This window comes from Notamacropus eugenii, chromosome 7, assembly GCF_028372415.1.
Source record: "Notamacropus eugenii isolate mMacEug1 chromosome 7, mMacEug1.pri_v2, whole genome shotgun sequence".
NCBI classification, from domain to species: domain Eukaryota; kingdom Metazoa; phylum Chordata; class Mammalia; order Diprotodontia; family Macropodidae; genus Notamacropus; species Notamacropus eugenii.
Genome location: NC_092878.1, coordinates 52,395,222 through 52,420,599, shown reverse-complemented (window position 1 = coordinate 52,420,599; position 25,378 = coordinate 52,395,222). Strand labels below are relative to the sequence as shown.

The 25,378-nt window shown below is 41.1% G+C and overlaps 1 protein-coding gene across 1 annotated transcript in view; it reads left to right on the top strand.

The window, feature by feature from the left end:
• The window catches only part of LOC140513128 (sodium/nucleoside cotransporter 2-like), a 39,490-nt gene that overhangs the window by 2,869 nt on the left and 11,243 nt on the right, over nt 1-25,378 (top strand). Inside the window, exons 3-16 of the mRNA XM_072622483.1 lie at nt 5,448-5,539; nt 9,164-9,347; nt 11,086-11,227; nt 12,302-12,415; nt 13,269-13,346; nt 14,853-14,933; nt 15,494-15,574; nt 18,770-18,895; nt 19,578-19,708; nt 20,191-20,359; nt 20,729-20,926; nt 21,958-22,039; nt 23,502-23,600; nt 23,810-23,924. Coding sequence (XP_072478584.1) covers nt 5,448-5,539; nt 9,164-9,347; nt 11,086-11,227; nt 12,302-12,415; nt 13,269-13,346; nt 14,853-14,933; nt 15,494-15,574; nt 18,770-18,895; nt 19,578-19,708; nt 20,191-20,359; nt 20,729-20,926; nt 21,958-22,039; nt 23,502-23,600; nt 23,810-23,924 — 1,692 coding nt within the window. The remainder of the gene's footprint in view (nt 1-5,447; nt 5,540-9,163; nt 9,348-11,085; nt 11,228-12,301; nt 12,416-13,268; nt 13,347-14,852; nt 14,934-15,493; nt 15,575-18,769; nt 18,896-19,577; nt 19,709-20,190; nt 20,360-20,728; nt 20,927-21,957; nt 22,040-23,501; nt 23,601-23,809; nt 23,925-25,378) is intronic.

Here is a 25,378-nt window from a genome sequence, read left to right as displayed (position 1 = left end):
CCCCTTATGTCCCCTCCCCCCACCCCAAAACACTGAGCGTTGTAATTGCCCCATCTGCCAATCTGCCCTCTCTTCTATCATCCCTCTCTGCCCTTGTCTCCATCCTATACCACTTTACCTGTATTTCTTATTTCCTAGTGGCAAGAACAGTACTCGACAGTTGTTCCTAAAACTTTGAGTTCCAACTTCTCTTCCTCCCTCCCTCCCCACCCCTTCCCTTTGGAAGGCAAAGAATTCAATATAGGCCAAATTTGTGTAGTTTTGCAAATGACTTTCATAATAGTAGTGTTGTGTAAGAACTACTTATATTTCCCTCCATCCTATCCTGTCCCCCATTACTTCTATTCTCTCTTTTGATCCTGTCCCTCCCCATGAGTGTTGACCTCAAATTGCTCCCTCCTCCCCATGCCCTCCCTTCCATCATCCCCCCCACCCTGCTTAACCTCTTATCCCCCACTTTACTATATTGTAAGATAGGTTTTCATACCAAAATGAGTGTGTGCATTTTATTCCTTCCTTTAGTGGAATATGATGAGAGTAAACGTCATGTTTTTCTCACACCTCTCCTCTTTTTCCCTCCACTAATAAGTCTTTTACATGCCTCTTTTATGAGAGATAATTTGCCCCATTCCATTTCTCCCTTTCTCCTCCCAATATATTTCTCTCTCATTGCTTGATTTCATTTTTTTAAGATATGATCCCATCCTCTTCAATTCACTCTGTGCACTCTGTCTCTATGTGTGTGTGCGTGTGCATGTGTGTGTGTGTAATCCCACGCAGTACCAGATACTGAATAGTTTCAAGAGTTACAAATATTGTCTTTCCATGTAGGAATGTAAACAGTTCAACTTTAGGAAAGTCCGTTATGACTTCTCTTTGCTATTTACTTTTTCATGCTTCTCTTCATTCTTGTGTTTGAAAGTCAAATTTTCTTTTCAGCTCTGGTCTTTTCATCAAGAATGCTTGAAAGCCCTTGATTTCATTTAAAGACCATTTTTTCCACTGAAGTATTATACTGACTTTTGTTGGGTAGGTGATTCTTGGTTTTAGTCCTAGTTCCTTTGACTTCTGGAATATGATATTCCACGCCCTTCGATCCCTCAATGTAGAAGCTGCTAGATCTTGTGTTATCCTGATTGTATTTCCACAATACTTGAATTCTTTCCTTCTAGCTGCTTGCAATATTTTCTCCTTGACCAGGGAACTCTGGAATTTGGCCACAATGTTCCTAGGAGTTTCTCTTTTTGGATCTCTTTCAGGTGGTGATCTGTGGATTCCCTGAATATTTATTTTGCCCTCTGGTTCTAGAATCTCAGGGCAATTTTCCTTGATAATATCATGAAAGATGGTGTCTAGGCTCTTTTTTTGATCATGGCTTTCAGGTAGTCCCATAATTTTTAAATTGTCTCTCCTGGATCTATTCTCCAGGTCAGTTATTTTTCCAATGAGATATTTCACATTCTCTTCCAATTTTTCATTCTTTTGGTTTTGTTTTGTGATTTTTTGGTTTCTCATAAAGTCATTAGCCTCCATCTGTTCCATTCTAATTTTGAAAGAACTATTTTCTTCAGTGAGCTTTTGAACCTCCTTTTCCATTTGGCTAATTCTGATTTTGAGAGCATTCTTCTCCTCATTGTCTTTTTGAACCTTTTTTGCCAATTGAGTTACCCTATTTTTCAAGGTGTTATTTTCTTCAGCATTTTTTTGGGTCTCCTTTAGCAGGGTGTTTACTTGTTTTTCATGCTTTGCTTGCATGTCCCTCATTTCTCTTTCCAGTTTTTCCTTCACCTCTGTAACCTGATTTTCAAAATCCTTTTTGAGCTCTTCCATGGGCTGATCCCACTGAGTGGGCTGGGATACAGAAGCTTTGACTTCTGTGTCTTTCCCTGATGGTAAGCATTGTTCTTCCTCATCAGAAAGGAAGGGAGGAAATGCCTGTTCACCAAGAAAGTAACCTTCCATAGTCTTATTTTTTTCCCTTTCCTAGGCATTTTCCCAGCCAGTGACTTGACTTCTGAGTGTCCTCTCCACCCCCACCTTGCCTCCAGATCCACCCAGCCAGCACTTGGGGTCTGAGATTTAAATGCTGCTTTCCAGCCTCAGGGCTTTGGGCGGGGGCAGGGCTGCTATTCAGTGTGAGATTAAGTTCAGGTGCTCAGGTCAGGGCAGGGCTGCCTCACGGGCTCAGTTCCCTCAGGGGGTTTATGCAGATACCTTCAACAATGGATCAGGGCTTCTGCCTGGTTGGGAGCCCAGGTCTGCTCCTGCTTCCGCTTCTGCCTCCCGAGGGGGCCTGAGTTATGGGGGTACCCCACACCCCTCTGAACCCCCTGAGGAGACCCTCTCACTGACCCTTGTCACCTGTGGTTGGTGGACCCGCGTGGCCGCTGGAGATTCCGTCCCTGAAGCCTGCTCAGATCCGCTCCTTTCCACGCTGCGCCACTGAGGCAGGGTTGGGCTCTGCTCTGGGTCCGGGGCATGAGAGACCTTTTGTGAGAGGTTTTCAGGCTCTCTGGAGCAGAAATCTCCTCCGCTCCATTGTTCTGTGGCTTCTGCTGCTCCACAATTCGCTGGTGGTTCTTTTTTTACAGATATTTTGCAGGCAATGGGTTCAGAGGTAGTGTATGTGCGTCTTTCTACTCCGCCATCTTGGCTCCGCCCCCAAGGTGATTCTTTCTTCAGCATTTTTTGTTTCCTTTAGCAAGATCTTGACTTGCTTTTCATGATTTTCTTCCATTGCTCTCATTTTTCTTCTCAGTTTTTCTTCCCCCTCTCTTACCTGATTTTGAAAATCCTTTTTGAGGTCTTCCAGGGCCTGAGAACATTGCATATTTTATTTGGAGGTTCTCAGTTCCTCCAAGGTGGCACAATCAAGGGAGAGGAGTATAGTCCTCTTCTGTCCTATGCCTTAGTCTCTGAGCAACCACAAGCACTCTTTTCTGCCCAGGATCTGTGAGTGGTGTTCCCTCTCCAGAGCCTCCACAAATTCCACCATGCCTGTACTCCTCCTCCCCCCAGGACAGTCACTCAGAACTGAGATAGAGATCATCTGCACAATTCCCCCAGGGTCTTTAGGCCCAGTGCTCCAAAAATGGAAGCTGCTGCTGCACTGGCTGCCACCACCCTGGGGCTGTGGCTGTGGCCAAATCCTACTCCCTTCCAACCCAGGTGAAAGAGCTTTCTTTGAAGGTGTCTGGTGTTTTTGAGTTGAGAAAAGTGGGAACCACAACTGCTGTCCATGATTCTGTGCCCTGAAGCTTGCTCCACTCCTGTCCCAGCCAAGGCTGGGCTGTACTCTGCTGTGAGCCTTGTGTGATAGACCTTTTCTGTTGGCCTTCCAGGCTGTCGTAGGCTGGAAATCTCCTTCCTTTTTTCATTTTGTGGCTTCTGCTCCTCTGTAATTTGTTTAGTCATTTTTACAGGTATTTTATGGACTATGGGGGTACAGCTAGAGCAGGTCCATCCTTCTACTCCATGGTCACTGCTTTTTAGAAGGAACATTGACAAAATGAAGGAGTCCATAGGAAGATGATGAGAGGATGGTAAGGTTGGGGGGGTGGGGAGCAGGAATCAGGTGAGCATCAGTTTAGAGCTGGAAGGTGCCTCAGAGAAAGGATGACAGACCAAATCTGAACAATGACAATTCACTATTATTGCCTCAGAATTGGAATTGCTGTGTGGGAGGGCAGATCTGGAACTCTACATGTTTTCTCTTAGCAGGTGCCACTTTCCATAGCTATCCTAGTACTTACTGTTTTCATCCATACTTCTTCAAGTCAAACGTTTTTTCTTCCCAGAGGTTCAGTTCCCTAATCTAGACTCTAGAAGAACCCTCTGTGTTCCAGTTTCCTGGATGCCCCTTCATACTTTAACTGCAAATGCTAGATTATCCTCTCTCTTCTCTCTCTCTCTCTCTCTCTCTCTCTCTCTCTCTCTCTCTCTCTCTCTCTCTCTCTCTCTCCCTCTCTCTCTGCCTCCTCCTGGTTCTCCTCCTTCTCCTTCCTCTTCTTCTTCTTCTTCTTTTTCTTCTTCTTCTTCTTCTTCTTCTTCTTCTTCTCTTTCTTCTCCTTCTCCTTCTCCTTCTTCTTCTCCTTCTTCTACTCCTCCTTCTTCTTCTTCATCTTCTTTTTCTTCTTCTTCTTCTTCTTCTTCTTCTTCTTCTTCTTCTTCTTCTCTCACCTTCTCTCTATCTCTCTGTTTCTCTCTGTCTCTCCCTCTCCCTCTCTCCTCTCTGTTATTCTTCTGTCTATATCTCTGTCACTCTCTTCTATTTCCTGTCTCTCCTACCTGTCTCTCCTCTCTATTTCTTTTTCATTCTTTTTTCTGCCTGTCCACTCATCAGATTGTGAGTTCCTTGAGAATAAGGACTATCTTTTGCCACTTTTTGCATACCCAGCACTTATAAGAGTGCTTGGCACATAGGGGTGACTGATAAATATTTATTGACTGACTATTTCTTTCTCCCTCTGCAACCTTTGGTTTCACCCCTATTCAAAGGCAGCTTGTTATAGTGAAATGAGTATCTAGGTTCAAATGCTGACTCTGATCCTTCCCTATTGCAAGTTAGGCATAGGCCAAGACCAAGTTAAGTCAGTTAGCGTCAGTTTATTCAGGGTAAAATGAGGGAGCTTTTGACGTCCCTTCTAGCTCTTTTTCTATGATCCTGTGATGCCTGTCTCTTCACATTCGGCCACTTCCCCCTCAACTGATGCAGCCTTAGTTGCCTAGGCACACTGAGCAATTGAATGACACCCTCCTACTGTCCACAAAAAAACTCTCCCTGGAAAAATCACCATCCTCAAAGAGTGAGCAGTTGAGCTCAGAGAAACAAGGTTTGCTTTTTGCCTTGCAGGTGTAAAGGAAGCTCAGAGATATCAGGAACAAGTGAGGAGGGGCCAATGAAGAGATAGGATGATTCTGAAGCCCTCATCCTATTAGGCACCTCCCTACAAACCAGCTAATTAGAGAAAACCCCCTCCCTCACTGGACTTTTCCAGTCTGTAAACACATTTCTGGTGGATTGTTCCAGGGTGTGTCTCTGGGGGGAAGAAAGCCCAGAAGGGCTTCTTGGGAGACCTTTACTTTCCCCCACTTCAGAATGTAACTACTCTGCATTTAGTGACCGTAGAGGACACCAATGAGTGAAAACCTTGTTTGAAAGAGGCAGAATAAACCTATTCCATATTCTGAGGCATCAGGGATAATCTGGGATACCACAGGGTCCAGGGTGAGATGAAGTTTGTTGTTGTTTGGGGCCCAGAAAGGGTAGATTGGACACACACAAAGTCAGTTTTCCTCATACCAAAGACCATCATCTTTTGAGTGAATCCACTGAACAAGGACAGGTTCTGCCTGGAACCAAGGTGTCCCTCCTGGGTTGGGAGTGTAGGAGCTCTTGAGAAGGAGCTGAGGTAATTTTACTTGCTTGCTCTTTGGTCTTTAATAAGGGGGAGCCAGCAGACTTTCGCCAAGGCAAGACAGTTCTACAGAACTCATGCCCAGTTGTTCCGGCAAATCCTCTTGGGCCTCTTATGTACAGGTAAGACATTCTGAGTGAAGTTTTTCTTCAAATACTGAGAAGTGAGAGATGAAATCACTGTGGGATTGGTGCTGTATCACTATAAAACATGGTGCTAGGTGGTACAGTGGATAGAGTGCTGTGTCTGGACTCAAGAAGACCTGAATTAAAATCCCTCCTCAGAAACTTCTTATCTCTGTGATCCTGGGCAAGTGCCTTAACTGCTCTGGGTCTGCTTATGGGAATAATACCCCCTACAACACACAGGGATGTTGTGAGGCTCAAGTCAATGAATATATACAAAATACTCTGAAATATTCTTTTAAGGTTTGCAGAATGTCTTAAGTCACTTTAGTTGAAAGCACTAATGTTGGAAAACATTAGTTCTCCATAACTATATGGGCAAGTCACTTAACCCTATTTGCCTTAGTTCCGTGTCTGTAAAATGAGCTAGAGCAGAAAGTGATAAGCCACTCCGGTGTCCTTGCCAATAAAACCTTGCCAATCATGATAAGTCAGACATGACTGAAACAAGCGACCAACATCAAGAGCAAAACATATAGAAACCATTTCTAAAATCTAATTTTTTACATGACAAAAATTATACATTTTGAAATCATTTACTGAATGGTGGCCATCCCTTTTTATATAACATTCCATCTCTCTCTATATGCTTCTGACCTCCTACCCTGTTGCTGAACTTGATGCAAGAAATCCCTATTTCTTTTGTTTACAGTATAAAAAATACATTAAGTTGTATATATCATCACCCAAAGTTAGCTATATAGGTAAATAGTGTATTAGGAAATATCTTATTTCAGATTAGGTTCATAGAACTTGCAAAATAGATGCTTCTGTTTTTGAAATAAATTAATAAAAGCATATTTTGTTGAATCAGAGGACATTAGTTACAAACTTAGTGCTCCAACATGAACTGAACACTTTCCTTCTTTTACTTTTTGAGAAAAAAGCTTTTGAAAACTGTATACATATTTCATTAAATTTTGCAGCAATCTTCTTTTTTTAATTGTCCCAGAATTGTAGTGAAGTTCTCTGGTCAACTAATCAACCTGATATTTCAGGACAATAAAAATTATAATCACCAGCGAAAACTAAATGGCCCTCATTTTGCCTCCTGCCACCACATTTGTCTTCAAGGCTGTTTAGATCTGTTACTAAGAACTGTTGCATTATCTTTTGACTTTATGATTTGTCTTGCAGCTCATCCAGTCCCTTCTCTTTTTTAATACTCTTGGAATATTTCCTGAATGACACCAGTTATTTGCACCTGATCTTATACATGCCTAACTTTGTCATTTTCAGATCCAAATCTTGATCTGCATGGACCCCTTAGGAAAAAAAAAGTCCTCTTCTCCATCTGAATCTTCTTCCAAAAAATATTTTCCTTTACTTTTCATGGTTCTAGTAACATCCTCTTCAATTTGGGGTTAATCAAATTTATGAGGCATCTTTATGACGCAAAAAGTTGTTTCCTTTTCCCCAACTTTAACAGAGAGGTCTCTGGTTGTCCCTCAGAGCCAGAGTGGGATGGGCTGTCCTGGACAAGGCTAAGCTGGCCTGGGAGAAGGGAAAGGAAAGAAGGAGGAAGAAGAAGAAGGGAAGGAAGTGAAGGAGAAAATGGCCATGTGCCAGAACCCAGCTTTGTCCATTGTGCTACTTTTCTAGATCAGTAAGCTATCCATCACTTTGCACATTTCTCTTTTTTCCCCAATAATATTTTATTTTTTCCCAATTACATGTCAAAACAATTTTTAATGTTCATTTTTTAAAATTTCAATTTCCACAATTTTCTCTCTCCCTCCCTTATATCACTGTTCCCTGAGTCAGTAAGCAATTTGATATAGGTTATATATGTTCAATCATGCAAAAACTATTGCCATATTAGTCACATTTAAGAAACAGAACCAACAAAAAATTCCTACAAAACAAATATACAGAAAATAAAAAATAATATGCTTTGATCTGCATTCATACTCCACCAATTATTTCTCTGAATGTGGACAGCATTTTTCATTCTGAGTCCTTTGGTATTGTCTTAGATCATTGTATTGCTGAGAAGAGCTAAGTCTTTCGCAACTGATCATCATACAGTATTGCTCTCACTGTGTCTAATGTTCTACTGGTTCTGCTCACTTCACTTTGCATCTGTTCATATAAGTCTTTCCCAGTTTTTTTTTAAATCAGCCCGCCTGTCACTTCTTGTAGCACAATAATATTCTATTTTAATCATATGTATATATATATATATATACATATATATATAATCATAACTTGTTCAGCCATTCCCTAATTGATGGATGTCCCTTCAATTTTTAATTCTTTGTCACTAGAAAAACAACTGCTATAACTATTTTTGGTACAAATGGACCCTTTCTTCTTTTTGTTGTTGTTCAGTTGTTAAGGTCATCTCTGACTCTATGTGATCCCATTTGGGTGTTTGTGGCAAAGATACTGAAGTAGTTTGCCGTTTCCTTCTCCAGATCATTTTACAGATGAGGAAACTGAGGCAAACAGGGTTAAGTGACTTGTCTAGGGTCACACAGCTAGAAAGTGTCTGAGGCTAGATTTGAATTCAGGTGTTCCTTACTCCAGGCTCAGCACTCTTATCTATTTCACCACTTAGCTGCCCAAGAAAATCTTGAAATATTATGTAAATACTGGTTATTATGATGGCTGCTACATCAGTGGGTGGTAGAGTTTTAGAATTTTTATTTTGTTTTTGCTATCAAAAAAACCTAATAGGCTATGTTAAAATCATGTCTTATTGGCTTAAGTGAGAAAATTTTTTTAAAAAGAAAGAAAAATGAGAAAGAAACATCAAAGAATCATCAACTTGCTCAAGGCAGGGTGGGCTCCAAAGAAGAAGCTGTGAAGGCCTCAGTTTTTCCTCTGTGAAACTGATGACCTCCAATGTTGAGAGGCAGCATGTCATAGGGGACAGGCACTAGACTTTTGGTCAAAGCCCATCTCCCATACTTGATAGTGACATGGCCCTGGGCAAGTCACTGAACCTTGTCCATCACTTGGGCAATAAATGATACAGTGAAAAGGATGTTTTCAGAGAAACTTGTGTGAAGTGATACAGAGTGAAGTGAGCAGGTCCAGGAGATCAGTTTATACAAGGACAACAATATGGTAAAGACAAACAACTTTGAAATATTTAAGAACTTTGATCATTGTAATGTTCAAACATGATTTCAGAGGATTCATGATGAAACATCCTACCAACGTCCTACACTTGAAGTGCACAATGAGACATATATGCATGAACATGTATTTATATATTTTTTCTTTGAGACATGATCAATGCAGAAGTTTGTGTGGTTGATGAAACTTGTTTGTAACAACATTTTAAAATTCTCATTTAGGGGAAGGAATGAGATAAGAGGGAGAAAGGACCCCTTTTTGTTGATTGAACACTTTTAAAGAAGGAAAGAAAATTACAGATATCTGAGCAATTCAGCTTAGGTCAAAGGCTGTGTGATGCCAAGGACTAGGCTGAACTTGAGAGATTCACTGTGGGTCTTTCTTGCTCAGATCCTTCAGACTGATGGCAGATGTTCTAGTTCCCCCTTTCAAGTCCATTCCCTGACCTTTATCCTTTTCTCTTTGAATTTTCTTTAGCCTATGCTGCCTACCTCCTGGCAGCCTGTATCCTGGATTTCCAGAGAGCCCTGGTTTTGTTTGTCCTCACCTGTTTGGGCCTCTTCTTCTTGGCTTACAGTCTCATTAAAAGGCATTTTGGGCAGAAACTGTTGAGATATGGGAAGCCCTTTGGAAATTCTCGGCTGAGGCTTTGGCTAAAATGGTGAGTGAGAAGAGAGCTTCAATGGCCAGTTGCCCCACAGTTTTGTTATCTTTGAGATTCTATTACTACAGATTATGGAATTCTGTTCCACCTCTGCTTTGTCTTCTTTCTCTCTCTGTCTCTCTCTATCTCTCTCTGTCTTGGTCTCTGTGTCTGTCTCTGTCTCTCTGTGTCTCTGTCTCTCTTTCTCTCTCTCTCTTTGTCTCTGTCTCTCTGTCTCTCTCTGTCTCTCTGTCTCTCTCTGTCTCTATCTCTTTCTCTCTCTCTCTCTCTCTCTCTCTCTCTCTCTCTCTCTCTCTCTCTCTCTCTCTCTCTCTCTCTCTCTCTGTCCTATGACAGATTATTGGTGGATTCACTGGGGCCATTGTGTTTAGCCCTGTCCCTTGCATCCATGTAGGTTAGCATGCCTGAAGGATCTAATGATATTTCAGGGAAGGAAATAAATTGGCTCACCATTCCAATGTCCATATCAGGAATCAGAGAAATGACAATCCAATGCAATGAAGTAATTAGACAATGAAGAGAAAACCGTTGGATAGATCATTACTCTGTTTTCTGTGCTACTTTCATCCTGGTCCAGAACTTCCATATCTTGCCCATATTCCTGCATCATATGCACAGACTTCCTGGGACTATTGAGAGTGCTGACAGATCTGCCCTTTACAATTCTAGAATTTCTAGCAGCAGACTTACTGCTTAGCCACTGAGGAATGGGACATCATTTCCAACAATATATTTGTGGTCTTTTGAAAGGGTAATGTGCAAACTCTGAGACTCTTCCTCTTTTTGGATATTCCCTATCCTTTTAAAGTTGTTCAATGGAAAGCCCAGGGATAAGGGGCCAGTGAGAATTTATAGTAGCCTGAATCTACATAAATCCATCATTGGGAGAAACTATGATACAGTAGAAAGGGTGATGATTTGAAATCAGAGTATGTGGTTTGAATGCTGGCTCTGAAGATTATAACCTATGTGATCCTGGGCAAAGCACTTACATTTCTCTTGACCTCAGTTTCCTATCTGTAAAATGAGGAAATTAAACTAGATGACGTCAAAGACCCCTTCCACTTCTAAATCAATGATCCTTTCAACTCCACTCTGAGTCCCTGAGGTAGGTGGCATTATAGCAGATCCAGGGAAAGAGAGAATTTTTCCATTAGGTTAAATAAGATAATGTGCACCAAGGGATGTGTAAACCTGAAGGCATCCTATGTGTCAGCTAGTATTATTAGTGTTTGAAATAGTAATAATAATGCTATAGCTGTCATCTATGTTTGTACTTTCAAGTTGGTCAAATGTATTACATGTTATCCCATTGGAATAAGAAGCATGGAAAAGGGACTGCTTTGGAGTCAGGAAGACCTGAGTTCAAGGTTTGCCCATGCCACTTACTGACTTGTATGACCATGGGGAAGCACGCTCTCAATATCTGGGGCAACTCTCTAAGATTGTACATTACAGTCAAGTTACCAAGTTGCACTGGCAGATGGAGTTTCTACACTCTCATTTCCCCATACCAGTGAAACCACAGGCCCCTTCAAAAAAGTATTATTAGTAATTGTGAGAAATTATTACACATCTCTAAATTGTGTTTCACCAACGATTCTGGAAATGATTTTTATTTGCTGATTATAGTGGGTTTTCGTTGAGAATAATTATGTTTAAGACTTCACTACTGTGCCCTTTTATCTCTCAGCTATTCAAGTGAATACTAGCCTCTCTTACTTTCTCTTTTTAGGGGTCTAATGGTGGTTGCCTTGGTCGGCCTCTTCCTGTGGCTGGTCCTCGACACTGCTCAAAAGCCAAAGCAGCTCATTTCTTTTGCTGGAATCTGTATGTTCCTTATCATTCTCTTTGCCTGCTCCAAAAACCATTTTTCAGTAAGTCTTGGGTTTATATATAAGGCTAAGAAAGCTCCCCCAATGACTTCCTATTTAATCACTGGGAGGCCCTTCAGGTGGCTACCAGGAAGGTGATGTGAACTCTGACTATTTACCCATAGATCCAATACTGAATTAATAAATATGTTGGTGTGAGGTGGGGAGTCAGCAGGGAGATAAGCAATGCCAGGGAGCCTTACTGAATCCAGTCCTGTTCTTTTTTCATCAGGAGGAGCCAGGAAGACTTAAGTATTTGGGAGTGCTTAAGAATTTAGAAAACAAATCAGTCAAGTCAAATGCATGGACCAGAAAACTCTATGTTTAATAAAACAGCATATGGCATGAGCAGAATCTTTCTGGCTAGATTCCTAAAGGACAGTAGATTTTCTTACTGTCTATCACTAAGTACAATTTGTATATACTTGTGAAATAGCAGAAGTGTAATTTTATCATGCAAACTTAGCAAAACTTTCTTTTTAAAAGTTGTCTTATAAACTCTTAGAATGCCTGGTTCTGGAATGACCCCAATTCAAGCCCAGGGAATAGTTCCAGGGATCCCAGAGGCTCTGGATGGGTGTCACCTAACCATTAACCATGATTTCTGAAATTATTCAGGTTAGTTACCTCTGTGCTTTTCTGCATGGCATTAGACTGCTAGCAGGCCCTCAGACTGTATCTAAAATCTCAGGTTGCCTCCAATAATGGATCAGCTATGACATTTGAAATGATATACAGGTATGATGGGCTCTCTTAAGAGGTGGTTCCCCTTTCTTGGAGATCTTCAGGTAGAGGCTGGATGACCACTTGAGCATGTTGTGGTGTAGATTCCTTTTGTGTAGGAATTAGAGTAGATGCCTGTTGGGGTTCCCTCAAACTCTCAAATTCTGTGATTCTGGGATAGGGACCTAGATAATAAGGGGAAAATTATATTGTCATCTCCATTTTGCAGATGGGCAAACTGAGACAGGGAGGTATTGCCCAGGGTCATACCGCTACTAAGTATCTCAGGAAGGATTCATACTTAGGTCCCATCTCTTTTCATTGTGCCATTTAACTGCCATTTCTTAAACCCAGGTGTCCTGGAGGACTGTGTTTTGGGGGCTTATGCTGGACTTTGCTCTTGGCATCTTGGTTATCCGAACTGATCCTGGATTTGCTGCATTTCAATGGCTTGGTCAACAGGTTCAGGTATGGGAAGTTGAGCTTTAGGTTGTATTGTGCCTCAGGATTCTGGAAAGAGAGGGGTTGAGAGAAGGGAGAAAGGGAAATTCAGATCCTATCCTGAGTACCAGGGAAAGATCTCAAAGGAGGAGATCCAAACACATAGGGAGTTTGTAAATGAATTATGAATAAGGCCATGAGATAGACAAGGAGAAAGGCAGAGCCAAGATGGTGGCGTAAGAGCCAACCTTTTTGCTTAGATATTCCAACACAGCCCCTCCACAAGAAACAAAAAACACACCAAACAATTCTAATCAGGAAAGTCAAGATACACTGGGAGAATTTTTTTTTACTCCCTCCCTATGCCAAGGACAGAGGTCGCTGGCTCAGATCTAGAAATGGCAGGACCAGTTAGGAGTCAGTGAGATCTATTTTACTCTTTGGATGTGGATTGTTTTACCACGGAACTCAGAACCTGATACTTCACCAAAGGCCCTAGAAAGGAAAACTCATTGTACTTGGTAGCTAGACAGGTGACCTACAGCATGTGTGTCCTGGCCAGAGAGCATGAGTCCACAACATCAGACTGGTGGTCACTGGACACATCCCTGAAAGGCAGCCAACCACGTACCAGATTCCTAATAGTTTCAGAGGTGACCCCATTGTAATGTCCAATAGCAATGTTTGGATGTTGTATGCATGCCACAGTAAGGGGGATTATTAACATTGTCACAGGCCTTGACTGGACCCTGCTTTGAGTCACCACAATAAGCCTCCCAATTGTGTGACCCATGAGCATAAACAGAGGTTAGTGGTGGGTATGATTCATGTTTTGTCTCTTGACTCTTCCTCCTTTTGCCTTGTTTTTCGTTCCCTTTAGGTTTTCATCAGTTACACAGTGGCTGGCTCCAGTTTTGTCTTTGGGAATGTTCTCATCAGTAATGTTTTTGCCTTTCAGGTAACACCTATCTTTGTGGCTAGAAATGGGTAGTAAGTGGATAGTGACTGAGCCAGAGTGTGTGTGTGACTGTATGTGCGTTAGTGTGTGTACATGTATGCGTGCATGTATGTGCATGTGTGTGTGCACCTATGTGTGTTGTGTGCATGTGCATATGTGTGTGTGTGGTGGGAAAATGGCTTTTCACAACTGGTTTTAGTTTTGGCCATATCTAAGCTCTCACAGTGAAGAAAGTGAACTGATGGGCTGTCCTATGAAGTCAGGCTTGCCAAGTCAATCTGGCAATGTGATCTTAATTGAATTTCAATAGGTACAAAAAATAGCAAGGATCTTAATTCCTCATTGACTAAGTTCTCATTCTGCTCCAAGCAGTGAGCAAAACATAGACAGGAAAAGTGAGACAGTCTTTGCTATCTAGAAAGTCCACTCTCCAGATGGGAGAGATAAGACAAAACACAGCTGAACTACACAAGAGTATGGCACGGTGAATGGCAAGGCCCAGGTGTCTTTAGGGGACTACGTGGTATGGAAGCAGAGCATCGGTAAGACCTGGAGGACCTTGGGAGGGAAGGACAAGGGCAGGAGGCAAGGCCTGGAGATCTTCCATGTCACTGGAAGAGATAGAGTTGTTAACTTCCATCTCATTGAAATCTTGTATGAACTCAAGCAGCAAGAGTGGGAAAGGGCTGCATCCCATAAGACTTTTGGACTGAGGGAAAGTCCTGGGGTGGGGGAGTGGGGGCAGAGGAAGAGGAAAGACAAAATGTGGAATGGCACCCTTGGGTTTCCTTTGATGGCTATCACCTTCAGAAACTAGATTCACTTTTGGTGGAAAGTAAGGTTCAAGTCAGTTTGGTATGGTTTCACTTTCCTCCTAAATTAGCTTGTATTTAATAGTCATTGAGAATTTGCTCTGTGCTGGGCACTGTATTGGACCTAGTGTTCCCAGGGTGCTTTGACCTCCTAAGGTGGTGTGGCATACAGTCATCATATAATCAATCATTCAATCAGAAAACATTCATTAATCAAATGTTGTACCTGTGTTCCAGATATTGTAGTAGGTGCTTAGCTATAAAGACCAAAATGAAACAGTCTCTGCCCTCAAGGAATTTATATTCTATCAGAGGACACAAAAGGAACATCTCTAAGTCTACAAAGAAATAAATAACAAAAGGAAAACGAGTAAATGGTCATGGGGGTAGAGAATGACATACAACTGGGTGGAATCAGTAAAGGTTTCATTTAAAATGTGACCCTTGACCTAAGCTTTGAGGCAAATGAGGATTCAAAGAGATAGAGCTGAGTGCATTCTAGGTGTGGGGGTCTACCTGTGCAAAGGCCCTTTAAAGGGTGATGGAATGCCATGTCCTGGGGGCAACAATTTGGCTATTTTGACTGGACATGACTGTAATGTAAGTGAAGGGGAGTTATCTGTGTAAAGGTGTAGGAATGAGATCTAAATACCATATCTCCTCTCTTAAATACATCTTGCCATTCTCCTTCTAGGTCTTACCAATCATTGTCTTCTTTAGCTGTGTGATGTCCATCCTCTACTACCTGGGAATCATGCAGTGGGTGATTGTAAAGGTGGGTTCTGTTCCTACTCAGGTCATGAGATAACCCATTCTTTGTGATCTTTGGAATCCAAACAGGTGAAGTCTCAGGGCTGAAATGCTTTAGAAAGTACTCAAGTCTGGGGTATAGCTGTGTCTATACACATAAATACATATGCATGCGCACACACACACACACAAACACACACACACACAAATAGCTGAAGTACAATTCAGTGTTATATCCTTCTAAGTAGCACCAGGACCAATTTCAGTAAATTAGGCTGCTCTATTAAATTAATTTTTAAAAAGAAATACATTCTTTTATTCAATTGACTTTTTCTGTTATTTTAAGCTTCAGGTATTCCCAATAAAGAATGTGCCTGATTCATGTAATTGAACAAATCTGTCCTCCCCTCCCCAACACACAATAATAACTCACAATTTATATGAACTTCAAAGTTTTTAAAGTGGTTTACTTAGGGTTATTTTTTTTATTGTCATAACAACCTTTGATCTTTCTGGGTCCTAATGTCCTCATCTGTGAAATGAGAGGGTATTACTATGATATGATCCTTTTTTTTTCTTTCTTAGATTGCTTGGATTTTGCAAATTACCTTGGGTACCACAGCCCCAGAGACCGTGAGTGTGGCAGGGAACATATTTGTGGGTATGGTAAGCAACACATAACGTCTTGGTTTCAATATAGTCATAGTTTGACATACAGTTTGATGTTCTTCAGTCAGATTCTCGACTTCCTTAGGCAGAATGGCTAGAGAATACCTTGACTTCTTTCTATCCTAGGACTCTCAAAGCACTTCCTGGCTTAAGTATCATTTTTATTCCTTTAGCCCCAGGAACAGAGGGATCGGTAATGGGAAGAGAGAAAAGGCTGGCCCCCATATTGGTCTGCCATTAATGCAGTCAATCCTCAACTTTCATGGGAGTGCCATTGCTAGAAAACAGTAGGAAAGTTAACAACATGAATGATGATAAATTGAAGCTATGGGAAATAAGGGGTTAAGTTCCTGTGACCACCAACAACTGTAATCTTCCTCTAGAGATAGCTGAAAATATACTTTTCTGCATACAATTCTTTACAATAAAACCTTACTTCTGAAAAACAAGGGAGAGGTTGATGGGACTTTAGTCACTGTTGTCAGAAGACAGAGGTCTCAACATCACTTCTGACATCCCATGTTTTATGGCCGATGGATGGCATTGGAGAGTGTGAAGAACTCTCCAAGTTAAATGGTCCATCAGCTATGTCTGATTCAGGGGCTCTTTGAGATCTTTAAGGATCTGAGAGTATGGGAGCATAGCTGAGGCGAGTTCATGTTTAGTGTTGAGACTGCAATCAGTGTCAGCATCAGGAGCTTCGATGTCTCTAGCCAGCTGGTTGATTATGCCAACGTCCCATTTAAGCTTGGAAATTATGAATGACACAATCTTGGAAGCTAGTTCATTATCGTTGTCCTTGCTGTCCTGAAAAACTTCCAGAGTCAACTCATCTAACTCCTCGTTCATCAGCTCCTGGGACTTTCTCCTGCAAGATGTCAGAGACATCTTCTCCCATATCCTTGGACCTTTGCCTCCAGAGGTGTGCACTAGACACACACTTGGTTCAACATTTGACCTCACTGTTTCTTCACCACTAGCTTTCCTAGAAAGTTTCACATTTGTTAAACCATTCCATAACTTAAAACAATATACCCACCCCAGGCTAGCTTACACAAAAAGATTCTTATTTTCTTGGGCTATTGTAACATGCTTATAAACTTGTTGGGCTTTCAAGAGGGTGCTTGCCATATTGGCTACTCTTATTCATTCTTTCATCATTTCATTTAGCCACAAACTTAGTCCCTTTTTCATTTTTTTCAATCCCCTCATCATGCATTTCAGCATTTATGTTAGCACTTTCTGGAAGGGATTCTCACACATTTAGGAACACTTTCGTCTTTTTTGTGGATATAAAGAATCATTGATTCATTAACTCTAAACTTATGATGGACAGTAGCCACAGTCATTCCAGCATGAAGTTTATCTCCCACCTTTATGTTCTCACTAAGTCGAATCACTGACTCTGGCATGCTTGCACTTAGAACCAATGCACTTGCACTACTTTTGGGGGACGTAATTTCAACACAAAACTTGAATTTTAAAGTCAAGCAATGAAAATATGCAACCAATGCAAGGGAGCTCTTTACAATGGTAGGATGAACAAAATGAGTGGAACCCCTAGTAGGATGCTAGCTGCTCCCCAACTTACTCATCTTGCCTCTCACCTTGAAGGTACTTAGTAAAAAGTGACTGATAGCTACATACTCTTATTCTCGTTTTTATAATACAGGATATCCCCAAAGTCTTAGAGAAGCTTTAAATCTGCTTTAATTTTAAGAGACTTCACTTATTGGACACCTTGTATTGTGTCATTCAGAGCTTTTCTTTGGTTCATCAAGTTTTGGTGGATTTTTATATTTTATTTTGAAAGTTATGATTCTTTTCTTTTTTCTAGTGTTTCTCTTGCTGTTTTGAAGGGGAATATTGATGATGTAGGCTTCCTTATGACCTCTATCATATTTTTCTGTCAATCTGCATTTCCCTATATCCATGAATATCTCTGCTGAGTTTTAGTTTCCACCCATCCTCAAATTACTTGTGTCAAGTACAACCAAAAGAGGATGTGAGTTTTCATAGGTTATTTCTATGTTTATTTGTTTATTCATTTATTATTTATTTACAAACTTTTATATTAGTCCAAACTTTCTAATCATTCATGACTAAGTCTTCTCTCCTTCTGTTCCTCCTTCCTTTACTTCCATAAGGATTTAATGGTTGTCTTCCATATGCTTCATTCATCACAGGAACTGTGTTTCTCCCTCCCTCAATGTCTTAGAAATATCAGTATATAGTTAGTGTTCAATACATGCTTCGGGCTGCATAACTGGATAATAGGACTAGTGTCTCATCCAATGGCATAGAGTTAATGACAAGGTAGACCTTGGCTGTAGGTCTATACTTCATTCAACATCCAAAGAATATTTATTAAATGCCTAGTTTGTAGTTAGATGCAGTGTGCTCAGAAGGCACAGAAGAAATAGGAAAAATAGTGTCTTCATTTAGGAACTTATAACTTAGCAGTAAAGGAACAGATGTTGATTGATTGATTGGCCCTGTAGAACTGATTTCTGATACTGCTTCAGAGTCAGTTTCACTGAGGACTCTGAACATCCCCTAACAATCTAAGGCAGCATAAGATCATGGGTTTATAGAATCATAGATTTAGAGGTAGTAAGAACCTTAGGGGCTATCTAGTGCAACTCCTTTATTTTACAGAAGGAGAAACTGAAGTCTGAGGAGGTTAAATGCCTTGCCCCAGTTCACACAGGGAGTAAATGGAAAAGGTGGGATTTGAACCAAGGTGCGAATTCTTAATCCAAATTATTTGCTCTTTTCAAAGTGCCATGCTGATTAAATGCCACAACAAATGACACTGACATAGAGAGGGAGGAGAAGAGAAGGGTAAGGGATTCCTAGATCTGCATCCATCATCCATTCTTTTCTCAGCATAGTGAGCCAATGAAGGAAAACCCAAGGAACAATAAATCTATGAATAAGAGATTATCTTCCTCTTCCTTACATCCCAAATACTGCCCTCTCAACATACCATTGCGTCTCTTTCTAGGTCATTAGGGATAATAATTCTTGGAATACCTACCTCACACAGTTGTTGGGAGGAAAGTGCTTTATAAACCTTAAAGAGTTTCCTCATTGGGAGAATACATTCTGTGTCTTGGGCAGAGTAATGAGAATGATGGTGTTTGGAGACACTCATGTGTCCAAGGCCAACTCACTTTTTCTTCTTTCCAGTTGGAGGCCCCTATGCTGATTCAGCCATACCTGTCAGACATGACATTCTCAGAAGTCCATGCTGTTATGACTGCAGGTTTCGCTACCATTTCAGCCACTGTGATGGGAGTCTACATCTCTTTTGGGGTAGGCATTGATCACTTAGATCCTGCGTGAACCAGAATGCCATGCTGTCTTTCACAGAGGCAGTAGCCATTCCCCAGAGAAATTCCTCAAGGAGCTTTTCTGATTTCAGGCTCCTCCTGCTCTTTCCATTTATGGTGTATGCCTGGGCCCTAGGGAGCTTCAGCTAAGGTGCTTCAAGGTCCTAAGACTTTCCTGTATGGGTGTAATCAGCTAGCAGGAAGTCAGGAATGAACACATATTATAGAACTAGCATTTCAAACTTGAGTCTTGATGTACTGGGAGGACGTTGATTCTCTCCTCAGTATGATAACCCAAAGAATATATCATCTTGAACAAGAGACTGTCCTCTTCTACCCCAAATACTACCCTCTCCATATACCATGGTTCTTCTTCTTCTATGGCCTAGAAGTCAATGTGGATAATAACATTTTCAATAAATACTTCATAAGGTTCTTAGGAAGGAAGTGCTCTCCAATCATTGAAGAGCTTTCAGAATGTGAGTTATTATTTTTGTTTTTGTTGTTATTATTATCATGCTAGGTTCCCTTCTGCCATGTTTCTTGGTTGTTTTCAGTTTATTTGTAGATAACAATATGTCCTAGCCACAGGGAAATCCTTGGCACCAATTGGCTAGCATACTTGGTTTTTGCACAGACAGTGACCTTAAGATTTGACCTTTTAGATTGATCCTGCATCCTTGGTTTCTGCTTCTGTGATGGCTGCTCCTTGTGCTCTTGCCTTGTCTAAGCTCGTCTACCCAGAAGTGGAAGAATCCAAGTTGAAGAATAAGGAAGGGGTAAAACTCTCCCATGGGTGAGTCAATGAAACACACTACATGGGAGATTGTGGTGTAGGGGCCATGTACAGAGGCAGAAGAGAGCTGTGAAATGGGGTTCCATGTCTCATCTGGCTGAGGTGCCATGGTAAGAAGAGTCTGCTCTTCCCTTCCCCTACACTGTTTCCAAATAATTCTGCCTCCTTTCCTAACATTGGCACATCCTCTGGCCTGTTGTCTATGAAGTTCAGCAGAATAGATGCTTATTAATTATTTGTAGATTGATTGGTTTTGTAACACTTATTTCTGATGGTAGCTCAGAGTCAGTTTCACTGAGGAGGTTTCTGAGCGCCCCTGTCCTCCATGGAGCAAATTCAAAGCTAGTTCCTTTGAGTGTAACCCCCCACAAGACACACACACACACACACACACACACACACACACACACTCACACACACACACACACACACAGAGTTGCCAACTGTTCTTTTTCACCTGTTATCTTTGATGACAATCACAGTGATCAGAAGAACATTCTAGAAGCTGCCAGCAGTGGAGCTGCAGACTCTATAGGACTCATTGCTAACATTGCTGTCAACCTCATCGCCTTCTTGGCTGTGTTAGCCTTTATCAATGCTGCCCTTTCCTGGATGGGTGAGATGGTGAACATAGAGGGACTCACCTTCCAGGTAATGTATGTCACAGTGACCCATCACAGTCCATTGCTCTGGAATGTTGTCAGATTGATACTAGTAATGAGTTGTACCCTTGATCCTATAAACCTACAGAGACAACTGGAAGGATGGGAGAGATTGAGCACTGGCTACAGGGGTGGATGTTCTTTCTTTTGGAGTCAATTGGGGTTAAGTGATTCACTCAGGGTCACACAGCTAGCTAGTAATTGTCTGAGGTCATATTTGAACTCAGGCCTCTTGACTTCAGGGCCAGTGCTCTCCACTGTGCCACCTAGCTGCCACTGGCATAGACATTCTTACTTGACCTTTGCCACTTATTTTTCCTTATCCTAGATAGACACACATTCTCATTCTCTCTCTTAGGTCATCTGTTCCTACATTCTACGACCCATCGCTTTCATGATGGGTGTGGACTGGGCAGACTGTCCAATGGTAGCTGAGCTGCTGGGGATCAAGTTCTTTCTGAATGAGTTTGTGGCCTATGAACAGTTGTCTCAGTACAAGGACAAACGTCTCTCTGGAATTGAGGAATGGGTTGGGGGTGAGAAGCAGTGGATTTCAGTAAGTGCTACATTCAGAGATATATGAAACACTATAGGGTCCAAACCAAGGCTACCCATGTGCAGAAAGAAACTGCCATGGGAAATGCTGGGGCAGGTTCCAGGTCCCTCTTCTAGGTCCCTAGGATGAGCCCTAAAATAAGCTGCAAGATGGTGCTGACCAGCAAGGCAAATCCAGAAGCCTTAGGACCTTGAACTTCCTTGAGGCCTGTATTGTTTCTGCTTCATCTTTTGTCATTTTTTTCCCTCTAGTCTAACACTGAGTGGTTGACTGGTCAGAGGGATAATTTTCTGGTGTTGCAGTAGTCTCACTCCTTCTTCGCTTAGAGTCTTAGACTAACCCTTTGGGTTTCCTTGACTTGTAATTTGATGATCTCTCTCTCTCTCTCTCTCTCTCTCTCTCTCTCTCTCTCTCTCTCTCTCTCTCTCTTTCTCTCTCTCTCTCTCTGTCTCTCTCCCACCTCTCTCTCTGTCTCTCTCTGTCTCTCTGTCTCTTTCTCTTTCTCTATCTCTCTCCCTCATTGTCTCCCTCTGTGAAAACATCTCCAGTATGTGTGTAGATGTATATGTATGTGCATGCTGTTAACATTTGTATTGCAGCTCCCATGTGCCCAGCCCTGTGCTTCACGAATATTTTATATTTGATCCTCACAACAAGTTAGGTACTATTAATATCCTCATTTTACAGCTGGGGAAACTAAAGCACGCAGAGGTTGTGTGGGTCACATAATTAATAATCGTTTGAGGCTGGATTTGAACTCAAATCTTCCAGACCTAGTACTCTATCCATTAAGCCATAAACACATATGTGTGTATGTATATATATAGACAGCTTATATATGCCATATATATACACTGTATACGTGTATATACATGTATATGTACACAAGTAGATGACCTGTGTGTATACATGTAGTACACACAAATTACACAGACACATATATGTATGTGTACATATATACACACATATACACATTTGTATATATACATACACATACTTATACATGTCTCTAAAGTTCTTTTCTCTTCCAGGTGAGAGCAGAAATCATCACAACTTTTGCACTGTGTGGATTTGCTAATTTCATTTCTGTGGGGATCATATTAAGAGGCTTAAGTGAGTTACAGGAAATCCCTGTGTCTCTTGAAGGCTACAACCCAGGGCTTCAACAAGATACTGAAAGCCTTTTAATTTGCAGCCCTGATACTACAAAGGCAGGTGCACCTAGGCAGATAAAGGGCAGCTAACATAAACCAACCCAACTGGAAATACCAGAGCAGCAGTTAGTTAAGGAGAGAGAAAAGTGGGCCAGGGAGATTTCTGTTTATCCTTGGAGATGTCAGACGTGGAGTCACAAGACACATGTAGCTTGAACCAGGTGAAAGTGTAACTGAGAGATATTTAACAAAACAAGTGAAAATATCACAAAATATAGATGATACTATATTTTAATAACTAAGTCAATATGCTGCTCACAGGAAGTCTTGTATAAGGATTAATAGCCTCCATTTCTATTTGAGTATGACACCTTTGGTCTAGTTTCACCATCATGTTGTGGATGAGATGCTTTTAAATTAAAAGGGATTTTCCCATCCTCAATTCCCCCTTTCCCCCTCTCTTGAGTAACCATTTATCTTTAGATAGATTGTGTCTAAGATAGATCCACATTAGAATGAATTCTGATCTATGATGAAAAGTATTATAGCAACATTTATATCTTTGACACTTAATGAGTAAAATGCTAATTGCAGGCAAATTTTCCTGCTTTATTTGTGATCTAACAGCCAAAGTACTTTCTGTGTTTAGATTGCAGCCATGGCTATCCCTCTTGGAGCAGAAGTCCACAGAGGATCTATGCCAAAGGCACAGAGAAGGGAAACTCCCTATCTATTTTTGCCTCGGTAATTTTCAGGGACAGAATCATTAGCTTTATAGATTTGGCTGCTTATTGAGTTGTGTTCATAAGAGATTGTGTTCACCCCTCTCCTGCTCAGTACTCCTCTGCATTGCACTGATTCTGAAAGTTAACTATTGATTAAATGTGAGACAGCCTCTGAGAGGAAGACACATACATTATGGCCAGGACTGAATGAATAGGACATTATTCCCCTCTCTCTCTAGAGGTTAATCTGACTCTGGCCAAGCCTTGGAAATTCTGACTGGGAGAGGTGCAGGGGGTTTGCTCCAATCTGGAGCAACCTCAAATCAAACTTGAACCATAGGACCCTTGGGATGTTGGAACAATTAAGGTGCCTTTGCTAAGACTTGGCCTTGCCATAGGCTGGCCCTGGAATTAACTAGGTCAGCCAATCCTACCTTGAAACTTTTGCATTGGATACACATGTTCCTGGAAATCTCCAGACCAGTAATCACTTAGAACAGATTCGTAGCAATTCATGGAGCCACTCGGGGTCACTTTTGTATCTGGCCTCTTAGTGGTGAGATTGCAGAGGATACAGATGATTTTGAAGCATGTTTTATTCTTTTGAATTATTGTCAGTGGGGACTCACAGTAGGCTTGATTTTCTGGAATATGAAGTACCAACACTAAGTTCCTTTTCTCTCCCAATCCCTGAAGCTTCAATGGTGCCCAAACGGAAGAGTGACTTTGCCAAACTGGTAACGAGGGCCCTCTTGACAGGGGCCTGTGTATCTCTGGTCAATGCCTGTGTGGCAGGTAGGTGCCTCTGTCAACTTTCCTCATAGCTACTTTTTGGTTTTGAGCAGGGCATAATCTAATTATCCAAGTATCTGGGTTGAAATAAGGTAACCCAATCCTATAGTATAAAGGAAATTCCCAAGGGTTATGAGTTTGCATTCCAAAGGACAGAGAATGTATGTTTGGGGCCTCCTTCTTGGCCAATACTTTTTATCTCCTTCATCCAGGAATCTTCTATGTTCCCAGAGGACCTGAGGCCAACTGTGCCTCTTTCTTGAACACAACAGATTTCATCGGTCCTAGCTATGAGATCTACATGTGCTGCAGAGAACTCTTCCAGAGGTGAGGACCATGTGATTCCTGACTCCTTCTGCATTCCCTCAAAGGAGCCTCTTTGTGGCAGGGGAATTGGTCAGGGATCAAGTACTGACCTAAGGGGTAGCTACTAATCACAGTGGCAGTGCATATAATCTGAGTGCTAAATGTGAAATGGAAAGGCAGGAAGCTGTTCTTATGTAGCAACAGAATGTAGGAAGGAAATGATTGTAATTGTGGACAGGTAGATAAACGGCAAGAGATGTTAGAACTTGACTTTTATGATCATGAGTGGCAAAGTTGAGGGGACTTCACCCACCTCTCCTCCCAGAAAGGGAATATACCATGAAGCTGGAAAGACGTTGTTTTGGGATGCACAAAAATATTATATAAAATTCATGTAATTCATTAATCTCAAGAAAGGCTGAAAATATATGTCAACAGGTTAGGTTTAAGAGATGAGATCTATACTATACTAGTAATGAAAGTTGTTTTTTGAATCCCATGATGGACTTTCACCAAAATAACTTTTAAAATTGTCAAAGGCAGACTTCTAAGCTGGATAGACCACTAGTCTCAGATGTTATCACAGGTTGCTATGGTATTCCAGTAAAAAGAGAATTTCCCTGGGCTCTGTGAACTTTTATTTTTAAAAACATTTTTATAATGATGTCAATGGAATTGGTTTCCTTTATATTCCTATGTAATGAAATTTATGTATTGGAAAACATTTTTTCAAGAATGGGGATACGTTTCCAAGGCTGCTACAGTGTTACAATGTCCATTATATAACAAATATTAAGAATGCCCAAGTTGTAATGATCACCTCAAAAGTAAAAATAGATAGATAAGTGGCTATGCTTTGAGCTAAATTGTTTTCTCAAACACGAACCCCTCCCAAATGAAGTATTTTTCCCTTGTTTTTTTTTGTTCACCTAAGCCTCTATGGAGCTTGTACCTAGAGCCCCCTTCCTGGGAGGTATTGGAATTAGAACGAGGCACAGATTCCTGCCTCACTGAATTACACTGCTTCTGGAGCCTGATCCTCCTTCCTTTGTCACCCAAGGGGAAAGAGGGTTTCTGTGTCCAATGAGTAATGTCCAAATCACGAAGAGCTATTGGATATAGGAGGGCTGAGAACACAGAACAAATAACTGATAGACTCAGAATGCCAGTTTGCAAAGATTTATTAGTTAGCTAAGAACTTTTAACTAGGAAAATTCATTAGCCCTGTCAAAGACATATGTAAAATACAGATACATACCCAGGAATACTCTGAGACCTTCATCCATTGCTGAATACATTCTTTTACAGTGGCACAAAATTTTTCTTTTTTTTATTCTGTTAATTTTATTTATTTATTTTAAATTTTAATGTCTATTTTTAGTCTTAAACATTCATTTCATTCATTCTAAGATTCAAAATTTTGAATTCCAAATTTTCTCCCCATCTCTCCTCTCCCCCCATCCCACAATACTTTG